The sequence below is a fragment of the Polyodon spathula genome, chromosome 1 (genome assembly GCF_017654505.1).
Source record: "Polyodon spathula isolate WHYD16114869_AA chromosome 1, ASM1765450v1, whole genome shotgun sequence".
In the NCBI taxonomy this organism is placed as follows: domain Eukaryota; kingdom Metazoa; phylum Chordata; class Actinopteri; order Acipenseriformes; family Polyodontidae; genus Polyodon; species Polyodon spathula.
Window position 1 is genome coordinate 82932460 of NC_054534.1, and position 14537 is coordinate 82946996.

The following is a 14537-nucleotide window of genomic DNA, read 5'->3' on the forward strand; positions in this document are numbered from 1 at the left end:
ACTTGCACATACTTTTTGTTATACCGCTATGTATGTCACTGAAATACAGGTAAGGAGGACTACTTAGAAAACTTTCCATGTGAGATATCCACTAGATGTTATTGGTATACACATGGCTTTCAAACACCCCTGCTGCTACTGGTAGTAGCATAAAGGATGGCCATTTAGTTCATAGACTGAGAGTGGACAAAAAACTTCAAGGAAGCAAAGAAGTGTGTGTGAGCTGCGGGAACCTTAAGTATTGTAAACACATTTGCAGTTAAAATTGTAAGTCTGGTATCTGATAAAGCACAGTGCACAAAAGAATACACTTTGTGTAACAATCAGTGTTGTGTGATGTAATGCCGTTTTGGATTCTGACCTCTGCCTTGGTTCTTTATAGTGGTTAAGACGCTTCCTCTACCCTGTTAAATATGGAAGCAAGTAGTAAAAATTTATCCCCAAAAATCATATAATCATATTTTAGTATAACATTAAACAGTGTGAGGCACTGAAGCTAATACTGTATATGGTTTCCTTGCTGGAGATGGCCCATTCTGCAAAGGGCATGTCCAGTCATATACACATCCATAACTACTGGCTGTCAGTCACATCCCATTCGTTGAACTATCCTATATTAAATAACTGAAAAATTATATATGAAAAGTTAATACATGACTTATACTTTAAAGGTATTTCACTACATTTTATGAAATCCATGGTGGTGTATTCAAAGTCTTTGTGGTGATATTTCATATCTTTACATAAACTTTAACAAATGTAGTTGTTCAGGAAACAAAATAAAATTTTATATTGAATGGAATGTCCTTTGTGACTTATGGGAACTAAAAAAAAAAAAAAAAATTTACAAAGCCATGCAAATCCCCCCCATTTAAATAAATAAATAAAAATGGGCTTCCCATGTTTTTAGAACTGGATCGTTTTATGTCTGTGGAACTTTTTTTTTTTTTTAATTAAGCACATTCTTTTGATCACTTAAACAAGTTAAAAACAAAATAAGCTACACATTTTGAGATTTGTTGATGCACAGTATCCTGTGCATGATATGCATTGTAAGTAAGGAATGTTCTTTGGTTGCTAAAAAAAAAAAAAAAAAAAAAAAAAAAAAACATTTATACCTACTTCAACTGTCTCAATAAAGTGTGCTACAGGAGAATCTTCCCAGTTACGCCAACGATAAACACATATTTGCCATTTATTTAAGACATAAGAGCATAAACATTTTACGAACAAGGGGAAGCCATTTGGCCCATCTATAATTGTCCAGTTCCTAGTACCTGAATAGTCTCAAAATACTGCTATAAGTTGGGTCTTAAAGGATTCAGCATCATCAACATGCCTATTGTGTGTTACCTGCTCCCTACCTGCAGTCTCTGTCTCCTACCCTCTGTCCTGTCTTCCTGTACTTCATTTCCAGCTGTCCTCTGGTCCTGGTGTCTATATTTTAAGTGAGGTCTCACCAGTGAATTTTCTTGATGGATCTTTTCTAGTTCTACACTCCCCATAGCCTTTTGCCTTCTGAAGCTTGCTAACTATCCCCCTCTGGTGAAGATAAGAAATAACGGGTCCCTGCACAAACCCTGGCAGCACCCCACTGTGTACCTGGCCCCAACTAGAGGTCTGTGCTCTTACAAGTACTCCCCAGTTCCTGTGTCCACTCGCATGGACTGCCTTGTATTCCCACTGATTTAACCTTTGGGAGTAGTCTTTCATGCTGTACTTTGTCATACGCTCTAATTGTGTCCATTCTTGCAGTAACCACTTCTACATGGTACATTGCACTTCTCATCTGTTACAGCACATAATAGAATATGCTCTTAATCATGTAATTTTTAAAGAACCAACTCTATAACTGTTTTTACTCTATAATTGAAAAAGTCCCAAAAGAAATCATCAGCTTTTCAGAGTTGAATGATTTCACACTTGAAGGAATAAAGTGAAAGCTTAAGTTTAAGCAGTGGGCTCAGTGTCATCAACAGGAGACTGTCTCTATGCAGTGTTTCACTTTTAGAGGTCACAGGTGAAATTAGTTTACCAGTCTCTAGTCATCACAAAACTACCACGCAATTCAGCTCAGCTGTCAATCTCTGCTGCAGAAACACCAGGGCTGAATGGCAAGGGGTGTTCAGAACTGAAGTAAGTTTGCAGACTGTAGCCAATAACAATATAATTTGGCTTTCATAAACACTATATTCTAAATAGTGGTTTCAAAAGTAATATTTAAGAGAGAAAAGTCCAAGTAGGGAGAGTAACTTCATTAAGATCCTGGAATGGATTGAGGCCCAAATTGTCATTGACATTGCCCTGGTTACAAATGTCTTTGAAGGATCAAACTAGGGAATCAAATGACAGACACCAGACATTTAGTGTGGATTTAGCCAAATGTTACAAACGTAAGTTTAAACTGTTGCAGAATAAAGATTTGTATTTGAGAACAGGATTAAATCGCTTCAGGCTAAAGAAATTAGAAAATGTGGAAATGTGATTTAATTTAATCCCAACACAGCAAGCAACGAAGCGAGTCTCGGTAGAGCCCATAACGATACTCGGCACGTCATCTGTGCAGTAAACACCACTCCTGAGGAAAACTTTATGAGCTCGCCGGCACACCCCCCCCCCCCCCCCCCCCCCCCCCCCTGCCAATCCGGACCTCACCTCTCGATTAGCTCAGCGCCAGGTGAACCTAACTGCTCAATTGTTTGCCTAGCAACACGTCTCTTGTTCTGCGTCCTCGCTGCACACAGAACCAGCGACAGGGCTGTCCCTGTCACAGGCAGATAACCAAGTCATGCCAGTCTGGTAGGTTGTGGAACTCTGAAATTCAGTATTATATGACTAAAACAGTTCCAAATGTGACTCATACTAAATAAATTTGGTCTATGCACTGAAGCTAAGCAGATTTGACCTATACAGTACCAGTATGGGAGACCTGTGAAAAAATATCAGATGTTTCAATTTGTTTAGTCAGGAATACTGTGCTGTAGGAAGTGATGTGTTTCAAATGAGACTAAAACAAGACCCTGTCTACTAACTATGGCATTATTTTGAAGAAAAGCAGTACAACATTTAAGTTTACAACTTGGATTTGGGAGGATGGACAAAGCTCCACACAATTATCACTTCATCTAATTGAATCATATAATCTAATTAATCCAAATTTAATAATTACCACTAGTATAAATAACCTGTTTACTCACCCTTTCACATTTGTTCTTTCACAACCCACCATCTGCCCCCATCTCCTACTTTAAATGTCTAAGTATAGTTCTACGGGGGTCTTCAACCATGTAGGGGATCTTTTCAGCCAAGTAGGTGTTATGCCAAATTAATGTTCTATGTTCACTTGTTTCTCATGCCTCATCAATAAAGTTTGTTTTTTCTAATCATTGTGACCAGAATAATAATTAAACAACACACATATCATGCCTTATTCCAAATAACACAACACCTAAAAATATCTGTAAATCCTAAAATAAAATCTTGCTGAGTGATTCCACATGACAAACAAACCTTCATAACCTATCCTTGCCTAATTGATGTTCTGCATTGTACTGCATTGACTTTGCTATGAAGAATATAATATGTTGTGGTGACTTATTTTGCTGAAGTGCACAATCTGTGATAAAAGTGTTTTAGATTATTAAGTGTTCACACAAATACAAATTATGCTGTGAAACATTTCAAGGGTGAGCTCATTTGAGATGGATCAACCATTAATATAGAGCCATACATTTTGGCTACATTGGTATTTGTGGCAAAGTGGTTTACAGTGCACAGGTGTAGAGGTGATGCGTAAACAGACGAAAAACAACAAAGTTCACAGTCTAAACATTTCTTTATTTGTTTTTAATCCAGGTCGTTTTGGCAACCATAAATAATAATCCCTGGCAAAACACAACAATGTGTACTGCACAGTTAAAACCATGAGGTCCATTCCCGAAATAATAAACATGGTATAAACACACATAGAAAACACACACAATCACAAGTCCAGAGTGAGTGCTAAGTGAAATACAATTTATTCGTGAACAGTAGCGCAGTGCTGTCCGGGTTAGTGCTGGTCTTTAGCGACAGCTCCCCAAACATGTTTGCCATCCAAAAATGAAAAACGAGTACAATAAGAATGACAAACAAACAAGCACAAAACACTCACGGTAACTTTACGGTCCTTCAGCGGTTCTCTTGCAACCATAACAAAAGAACAGTTCACTCGGCCACATCCTCTTTTGTACCTTCAGCCATACCCCCTTGGTTAGAGAGTGCAAACGCTTTTCCTCCAATCTGCGATTGCCACATCTCCTCCCTCCTGGGGCAATGACTTGTACTGTGGCTCCTGCCCCTTTCTAGATGGCCGACTTCTACCTTTCCTTGGAATGAATTGCCAGACCACCCAGTCCGGGGCACACTGGTTCCTTTACACAGCACCCTCACAGGTCGGGAGGGAGATTTATAACCAAGATTCATTCTTTCTCTGTCACAGTATTACAGCAAGATACAAACAAATAGATATATTCCACCAAAGTCAAATCATATAATGCCACTGAACTCAGTTCTATTAAATAGAGCAGAAATATGTCCACTCAAGAAACTGGATAAAAAGAGACTAAATACATTTGACTGAAAATGCCTATGAAATGTTAAATTGAATTAGTAGATCAGTAATGATCCGATCCTCAAATAGACAAGGTACAGAAAACTAGCAGAAGCCATCAGAATGAGTCTATTGCAAGGGTATGTCTGTATATAGCAATCTGCATGAGAAAGAGAGAATTGTAGCAGCAATCAAACAGTGAAATACAAAAAAAGGAAGGTTTGGTTGAAGGGCAGAAATTACTGTTCACTTTGCAGAGCATACTTTACACATACTCTGCCAAGTATAATATCTGTTCTTCAGCCAGCAGTATAGCAGTTGCTTTAAACTTCAAATAGGTAAAAGGAAGAGTATCAGACTGTTGAAAGTCAAATTTAAAATAAAGAACTTGATATGCTATAAGCAATAACAGTAACTCTGAAACTGATATTGCAGTCATGATGGGCAAGATTTGACAAACTTTTGTTGAGGGTTGATTGCAGAGCATGTTTTGTTGGTAGGTACTTCCATATCTGAAACAAATGTCCGAATAGCTCGTTTGTATTGCTATATGAAAATTGAATGGGATTTAAACAAAAATAATATGCTAGTGACTCTTCACGGGAGCATACATTATTAGTGTGTGTTAAACAATATACTGTAGACACCTAAGGTCACAGGTTTTGAAGAATTAGATTGGATGCAGATTTTAGGCAGTTACAAGTTAAATTTGCTGTTAGTTAATGCAGGTCCTTAAAGTACTTGGCTATAGTAAAGGAACTCTGTCCTACCCAAAAAAATGACATTTACCCCTGATTCGAGAACAACTTCATTCAGACTGATAGACATATTTCAGCATCAACAGTTTGGAGGGAACTGCTGGCAATGGGATTTTTTTTTTAACTTTTAAAATACTTACCTTGAACTATTTTTGTGTCATATTTGCTGCCTAGAAGCTACTTGTAGTTCAGTAATCATATTTATGTAACCTAGCATTAAAACAGAGTTGTCATGTGACTTTTGTTTCAGTTATTTCAGTGTACCATTGTTGATTTGACCTTTTCAAGTCAGTAAAGGTAGGGCGGCTGATGTGACCTTTTCAGGTCATTAAAATGATGTTCTATGTAACATGTACTTGGCTGTTTGGTGTCCTAGGGGAATGAAAATAAATTTGAGATAAGCTTTGTAAAACTGTATTGAAAGTTTGGAAGCCTGTTGTTTCTTGTCCTTGCAGAAGTTTTAACTAAGGTGCACACATTTGGCCTACTTCCCTAATTCTGCCCTGACTAGAGGTATACAGCATAGTTTCTCAGACCTGGTATTAAACATGCTGTGTCTGCAGATAATACAGATGTACCATTGTTGACTATGTTAGTTTAATGGTAAAGTATGGTATTTCACGGTGCAGGAGCCAGGCTAGCTGTAGTGACGTCGCCTGACTTCTTGGAGAGCCACCCACAGTTAGGACCAAGCCCTCAGCAGGACGAGGTCCACGTCATGGTGAAGTCACCGCCACAGTTAGGTGAGACCGCATTGTGGTGAGGCAACATCCAAGGCTGGGTGTACGGCACGCTCAGGGACACTTGGGGGACCCGACATACACAAGGGGTCCTCATCTCTTGGGGGATCCAACATACAAAAGAGGGGTCCCCGTCTCTTGTGGGCTCCATACATAAATAGAGGCTCTAGAACCTGAAAGGAAGAAAAAAGGACCTCTGGCTAAGAGAGCTGCCCTCAATGAGGTGAATTATACACTTCCAAAGCTGGGATGGAGACGTCTCTGAGAGAGTATGAAATATTTCGCGACTGCTGCAGCAGCCGAAAGTTAACTTCTCATTATATCCCGAACAGGTGGTGAAGAGAGGGATGGATTAGCATTACTTTAAATACATCAGATATATCTGCTTTTGCTAATCAGGAACCGACAATATAATTGAATAGTTTAATGCTAATTTACTGTAGAGAAAATTGATCGTGAGGAATGAGTGAGTTAATGCTACTGATGCTTGATCCCCGTGGTGTTGATAAGTTAATGATGAGATGTTTTTTAACTGAGATTTTTCAAGTGACGATGCCAATGGGGTTAATCCTGAATGTTGGAAATGGTTGAGCTGCAAACGGACTGACCATAAATCCTTTTTAAATCTCTTTTTGAATAAGAGATTGTACTGTCTTAGGCTCTTGAGTAGCAGAATGGAGGTTTTTGCTTTGAAAGAAGGAAGGAGGGATTTGACTGAGTCTGGTTGAAAACCAGTTTTTTAGTCCGTCAAGTAAATAGTTGACGAATATTTTATCTGGATAGTCCAGAAGTTTCTGTTTCAATTTGGGAATATTAGTAGTTGTGGAGACAATGAGTGTTGAAGAAAGTCACTTTGGAGCTGCTGGGCAATTGAATGAGCGTCAGAACCAAAAACGAAAAACAAGACAACTGCATAGGGTGTGACTTATGGTCTAAATAGGAAGTAGATTTGATTGATGGTAGGAGATGAAAGAATAGAGTGGAGCCCAGCTCCCACCCCCCAAACCACACTTGGGTTAACATAACAAGGACTGGTGTATATGATATAGAAACATGTTTGAAACCCTGTCAATCAGTACTTGTATGAGCCAAAGACGGTTTGGCTGTGATAAAAAATACTAAGCATATCTGAATGTCTTTTTAAGACATGGTTTAAACATGTGATCTGAGAAGTCGTTACACATTCTGTGAAGTTGGTTTCTTGTTCTTAGGCATACATGCTTAGAATGATCATGTCAAGTGAGGTTCAAGAATGTGGTGGCAATTCATATCGAGTAAATCTGGTGTTCTATAATGCATAGCCCATACCAGAAACAAATAGAGAAGAAAAAGTTACAAGTAACTGCAGAGGTACATAAAGAAGACTCAATGGACAAACTAAGACAAGTCCAATTGATCAATAAAGGTAAGTGTTAATGAACGAGAAGTCTGTCGTCACAATTCAGGAGTTAAAGAACTCTGTCATGAGCTTGAAGGTCATTTGCACCATAATGAAAGGTAATTGCAGTAAACGGGTTGACAAATATGACAAATATGGCCAAGAATGTAGCTACAAAAAAAATATGCCTAGAGATCCAACCCCAATTTATTAAGACTTCTTTAAAAGGACATTCAACCACTGAAGGGGCCTTGCAGCAAATCTGATCACTGCCTATCCACCTGCTGATCACTTTCAACAGGAAGTCTTTCAGGGATGCTCTGATCCCAGTTTAAGGTCTAGCCAACATCACAGACAGGCTGAAGATAATTTACCCCTAGGCTTTTAAGGGAGACACATTACAATCAGTCCAAAAATGAAACATCAATGAACTCTGAACTAGATCCTTAGAACCAAAATGAAGAAGCTGGATTTGCACTGATGTGAGAAAGGGAGAACTGTATTTGGTTTGGCTTTGAAATTTTCTAAATTAATGTCATGCCAAGGGGCAGAGCTGATACCCTCAGGAAAACTGAACTGTAGCTAATTAGAAAGAACTGGCCTCAGTGACAGAAAGTCAAAGTAAAACACGAATCTTTCTTACAGCAAGCTGTAATTGTATCATTTATAAGATTTGGGAATTTTTTTAAAACAATTTATTAATGTTCTAAAATGTCCTTTCTATGTTAATGGATTGCCATCACAACTACACTTATGTCCATTTGAAACCACACTCTTCACAATTACTTCACAATCATGTGATGTGATTAGTTGACTTCCAGATTCTAGGGTTTACTGCCACCTTTCTATTCCACTAGTCGACTATTCGGTGCTACCCCTTAAATACTCTCTGAGTAGTGTAATATGTTAGCTACTGTAGGAATAAAAAACGTTTACAATTAGGATAAAAGATTATTTCATGTAAAATATATAGGTACAGTATTATAGTTGAAGAATATCTCGATCCTGTAGTGAGACCCAAGGAGTCAGAATATGTAAGTACACTCTCCCCCAGAAGAAAATGGATGGCAAAGAAAGCTGTGGAAGAAGTTGCCCTTCGAATCAGAGATATTATGGGGCAAGTTCAGCATGGAAAAGGAGGTTTTGATCTCAGTTCAGCTCCTCCTACATGACACAAGGCAACCCCAGCTCAACGGAGGAAGCTGGTAGTCAATGAGGTGCAAAAGCAGGAGGAGAGGATCAGGTGTGTAAAGGCCATTTCCCAGGCCAAGCAGGGAGAATGGATGAGATGGGAGAGTGTGGAACAACGCAAGACTGGCTGGCAAGACCTATGGACAATGGAACAGAGCAGGATCAGTTTCCTCATCAGGTCAACATATGATGTTCTCCCATCACCACAGAACCTAAACCTCTGGGTGGGTGAGGATCCCTCATGTCCTTTGTGTTCATCAACTGCAATATTAAGGCACATTTTGACAGGATATAAGGTGGGTCTTAGGCAAGGACAGTTTACTTGGCACCATGACCAGGTGCTGTGATGTTTGGCCTTAGCATTGGAAGACAAGCGTAACCTGACCAATAAGTTGCCACCAGTTCCATCAAAGCATTACACACAAAAGACAATATTTCCCTGTCCAGGAGAGCAACCACCAAGAAAAGATGTTAAAACCAAGCCTCGCCCAGGACAACTGGAACCTGCTAGAAACTGGAAGATACTGGCAGATGTTGGTCAACGTCTTATTTTTCCAACTGAGATTGCCACCACTAACCTTCGACCAGACATTGTCTTGTGGTCTGGATCAGCACGCCTTGTTCATCTGGTAGAGTTAACAGTGCTATGGGAAGATGCTGTGGATGAGGTGTATGAGAGGAAGAAACTTTGGTTTGCTCAACTAGCTGCTGAAGCGGAACAGCAAGAATGGAGAGTCTGAGTTTACCCAGTGGAGGTGGGTTGTCGAGGATTTGTTGCACACTCTACAACCCGGTTTCTCAGAGACGTCGGGTTCAGTGGCCAAGAGTTGCGTCGCACAGTGAAGAACTTATCTGAAGCAACAGAAAGGAGCAGCAACTGGCTGTGGTTGAGAAGGAAAGATTCTGGATGGGGATCTCAAGCACAATAGAAAGAAAGCAACTCTGATGTACAGGTAAGTAAGCTGGGCTGAGCTGAGTGGGGTATTGAGGGGGGTAATACTGGGACGCCAGAATCACTGTTGAGCCCTCTTGAGGTGTCGTGGGGTAGTCAATGAAACATCCAGGATGGAAGTTGCCCACTTGAAGACCCGAGAGATGTACCCTACTTAGCTCAATCCAGACGGTTGTCATGCTGATGCGCTGGGGAGACTGCACTGGGTTGATCCCTGGAGCCAGCATCACAGCCGTTGTGTGTGCTGATGCGCTGGGGAGGCAAAATGAGCTGATCCTTGGAGCCAGCATTACACTTCAGCAATCAACACCAGACAGAAGGATATCTACATAATCAAATGGAAAACAATGCAAATGGATGGAGATGCAGATGGATCACATTAGTTTACTGCAAAGCTACATCTTAGTTGGTGTTTATCTTGGCGAGACTCGGGTTCAAATCAGCATAAAGTTCAACATCTACTCTCATGTAATGGAAATCATGCAGTTACCCTCCCAGATGGGGGCAAACCAGCACCATCATACACAGTAGAGACCACAATCCAACGCGACAGTCGTTGCTTTGAGAGGGGCTGTCCTAGGGTCCATATACTGTGCTAGACAAAAAGGTGGTCAGTATGATGCAGAGTTCCTGTCCTATCCAAAAAAAAAAAAAAAAATCAGCGTAAAGGGGCACTTTACAGAGCATTTAAAATGGACCAAAAACAACGTAGAAAGAATACTTGGAACTGCAAATGCAAGTCAAAAAGGAAGTTAGAAAGGCCAAGAGAGATTTAAAAATGAACATTACTAATGGAGCTAAAACCAATTCCAAAATGTTTTTCCAATATTATGACAGCAAGAGAACATTCAAAGAGGACGTTAAATGTCTAAGAGATACAAATGGCAAAATCATAGACAAAGAAAAAAAAAATAGCAAATATATTAAATTATTACTTTTCACAAGTTTTTACAAAGGAGGATATGGATAACATGCCCCACATGTCAACCTGTTCCTATCCAATTTTAAATAACTTTAGCATAACCGAGGCAGACATGTTAAAGGGACTAGGAGCTCTTAAAATAAGCAAATCCCCTGGACCGGATGAGATCCTCCTGATGAGAAATGAAAGAAGTTATTTACATACCGCTAACCAAGATCATGCAACAGTCTCTTGACACAAGGGTTATACCGACAAACTGGAGAATTGCAAACATAATACCGATCCACAAAAAGGGAAACAAAACCGAACCAGGTAACTACAGACCAGTAAGCCTGACTTCTATTATATGTAAACTTATGGAAACTATATAAGATCAAAATGGATAATTACCTATATCGTAACAGTATCCTGGGAGACAGTCAGCATAGTTTTAGGGAAGGGAGATTGTGTCTAACTAACCTGCTTGATTTTTTTGAGGATGCAACATTGACAATGGATAATTGCAAAGCATATGACATGGTTTATTTAGATTTCCAGAAAGCTTTTGACAAAGTCCTGCATAAAATATGAATTCTCAAACTGAATGCAGTAGGGATTCAAAGAAATGAATGCACATGGATCGGGGAGTGGTTAACATGTAGAAAACAGAAAGTACTTATTAGAGGAGAAACCTCAAAATGGAATAAGGTAACCAGTGGTGTATGTGACAGAGATCGAATGATGCTTGGTGTTAGATCTCCTTCCCGATCTGTGAGGGCACTAGAAAGAAGGAACAGAGTACCCTTAATCAAATGGCATGAGATTTTATTCTGTAGGGTAGGTGGAAGTCGGTCATTTAGGAAAGGGGCGGAACTACGGCACCCAAGCTCACTTACTCGGATGGTAGACCGCGTGGTATCCGAGGATTGCAGGAGCGGATGTGCTCGTTAACCTAGGGGTCATGGGCGAGGGTATAAATAGGGGGTGTAGCTTCAGTGATCTGTTCCTTTGTATATGGTTAGCAATGACCTAGAAGGAGCCTGTAATTTGTGAGTAAAAACTGTGAGTGTTCTGAGTGTTAGTCTGTCTTGTAACACTGTTTGTTTGTGTTGTTTGTCTTCAAGAGTACTAGCACGAGTAGCACTAGTACTACAGCATTAAACCCGGACACTCACTTTTCACTTCGGAACTGTCTTTGCACCATGAGCACTTAATTCACTCATTGTAGGAACTGTGTCTGTGTTTGTGTTTTGTGTGGGTGAGAAAAGACTAGACTTTTGTTTGTGGGTCAAACCCGTGGGATTTACAAACAGAAGTGATACATGCCTCTTTACCACTTCCATCATTATTGTTGTTTACAGGTTTTGCCATAAGGCTCTGGACTTTATAATCATCAATAAACACCCTTGCACCTGTGAATCATTGCCTGTGTGATTAATCCGCTCTGCACTGCACTCACCTGCACGTATTCACTACTTTGTCACATGTACCACAGGGATCAGTATTAGGTCCTCTGCTATTCCTAACGACTTAGATTCTAGTATAGTAGGCAAACTTGTTAAATTTTCAGATGACATAAAAATAGGAGGAGTGGCAAACACATGGCAAATTACATTTAATAGAGACAAGTATAAGGTACTGCATGCAGGCAATAAAAATGTGCATTTTTATGTAAATGCCATAGGGAGATACTGAAATTGAAGAAGGAATATATGAAAAAAGACCTAGGAGTTTATGTTGACTTCATCTAGACAATGTGGGTAAGCTATAAATAAGGCCAACAAGATGCTTGGATATATTGTGAAAAGTGTTGAATTTAAATCAAGGGAAGTAATGTTAAAAATGTACAATGCAGTAGTAAGACCTCATCTTGAATATTGTGTTCAGTTCTGTTCACCTCGCTACACTGCTGCTCTACAAAACGTGCAAAGAAGAGTGTGTCATATGCAGACAGGCTAAAAAAAAGGCATGTCATATGCAGAGGCTAAAAGAATTGAATCTGTTCAGTCTTGAACAAAGAAGACGATGTGGCGACCTGATTCAAGCATTTCAAATTCTAAAAGGTAAAAGTCCTAGGGACTTTTTCGAACTGAAAAAAGAAACAAGGACCAGGGGTCACAAATGGAGATTAGACAAAGGGGCATTCAGAACAGAAAATAGGAGGCACTTTTTTTTACACAGAGAATTGTGAGGGTCTGGAATCAACTCCCCAGTAATGTTGTTGATGCTGACTCCCTGGGAAATTTCAAGAAGCTGCTTGATGAGATTCTGGGATCAATAAGCTACTAACAACCAAACGAGCAGGATAGGCCAAATGGCCTCCTCTCGTTTGTAAACTTTCTTATGTTCTTATGGTCATGCACCAATTTTGAAAATACTTCCACCTATAGCCGTGTAATGCTCCTGTGGAGAAGGCCCTAGCATTCTGCCGTGTACTGATAACTGTGTCTGAGGAGTTATTTAATGCACAGGCATTCTGAAGTGATATTCTTTTTTTTTTTTTTTTTTTTTTGTTAAGCTAAGCACCATTACCCAATTATATACCCAAACTGAATTAGTTCATATTATTCAGCTGTAAATACAGGCCCTAGGATCATGAATTCATTTATCTTTAAACTTTTAATCCTCATATAAAATAGTATGTTTGCATATCCATGCTGCCTGTCCAAATGTATTTTCATATTATTTCCTTTATATTTAACACAGCAAGTCTGCCACTTTCAGAGTTTGAACAAACTTGAATGTGTGAAATTCATAACAGACTGAGATTAGTCTATTTCAAGTAACCTTATGAATACAGCGGTTACATTTTCATTTTCAACACCAGATTTGCATGTAATGATTTGTATTATTTGCCCCAATCTTTGGCCCGACTGCTTTGTTTTCTCTACTTTGGTATAGCATCTTCTATGATAATTTTGTCATTCTTAATAATTATGTTATATACCACCAAAGATGTCGATATATATTTGCCCACTTCACAAAAGGATGTCTGCTCTTCCTCAGTATTTCTTGCACATAGCCTTACCACATTATGTTTTAAAAGCTCTGAAAAAAATGTAATTTTGTTGCAGAAATAAAAGCTGCTTTTTACTGGGACCAGGATTAAACTACTGATTTGTGCCACATCAAAAGGCTTAGGTCATCAAGCTGCTGTGCTGTTGTGTGTGCGCAGTGGTCTCCAACAGTATTATGTTCACCACACGTGTGTCTTCTCTTTCTTAAACAGGACATTTGACAAATGATACTTTTGTTTCCCCGCCAATTCAAGATTAAATAATATTTGAAAGAATATTCAAACATGAAAAAAATAATGTTTGTCTCAGCACTCATTTTCACAGTTCAGCATTTTCAATGTTACTTTTGTAAACTGAAATACTGTATTATCTACAAAAATAGCTGAAAAACTTATACAAGCCTACTGTGAATAGGCCAATCAATCATAAAAAGCATAGGTGATAAATGATCAGACTCACTGATTAACAGTATTTCATAAGGTAGTTATAATATTGTTTCTTTTCTGTGTACTTGGTCACTTATTTCAACACACAATAACATAAAGACCAGCAATCCTTATAGTAAACCAATAGATGGCAGAAAAGACTCACAAAATTATTGAGTATTGTGTACATTTTCTGCTAGCAACTAAAAAAAAAATGTTGCTATGGTGTTACAACCAACACCCTGTCATGTCTTATTGCTTACATATTGAGGGGTTATGTGACATCACAAACCGCAAAACCCAAGCTGCAGTGGTTTACAAAATGCTGCAGAACCCCAACTTTAAATATTTTCTCAAAATGCAATGCAGCCCATATTACATGGATTTTATATTACATAGATTAAAAATATGATAAAATATGTTGTTGTCCAAGATATCTGTCATTACTGCTCAGAACAGAAGGTAGCTTTCCGGGTTCATACTTTGCGATTTATTTTCTAAAAGAATAAATGTTTAATTAACAATAGTATTATATTTAACTTATAATAACTTCACTACTTATTATTTAATTGTTTTATTTACAA

At 38.9% G+C, this 14537-nt stretch overlaps 1 protein-coding gene across 1 annotated transcript in view; it reads left to right on the top strand.

Moving 5' to 3' along the window:
- The first annotated feature begins 5959 nt into the window (after nucleotides 1–5959).
- Nucleotides 5960–14537, top strand: part of LOC121325371 (neuronal acetylcholine receptor subunit alpha-7-like) — an 89644-nt gene continuing 81066 nt past the window's right edge. The window contains exon 1 of the mRNA XM_041267853.1: nucleotides 5960–6092. Coding sequence (XP_041123787.1) covers nucleotides 5960–6092 — 133 coding nt within the window. The remainder of the gene's footprint in view (nucleotides 6093–14537) is intronic.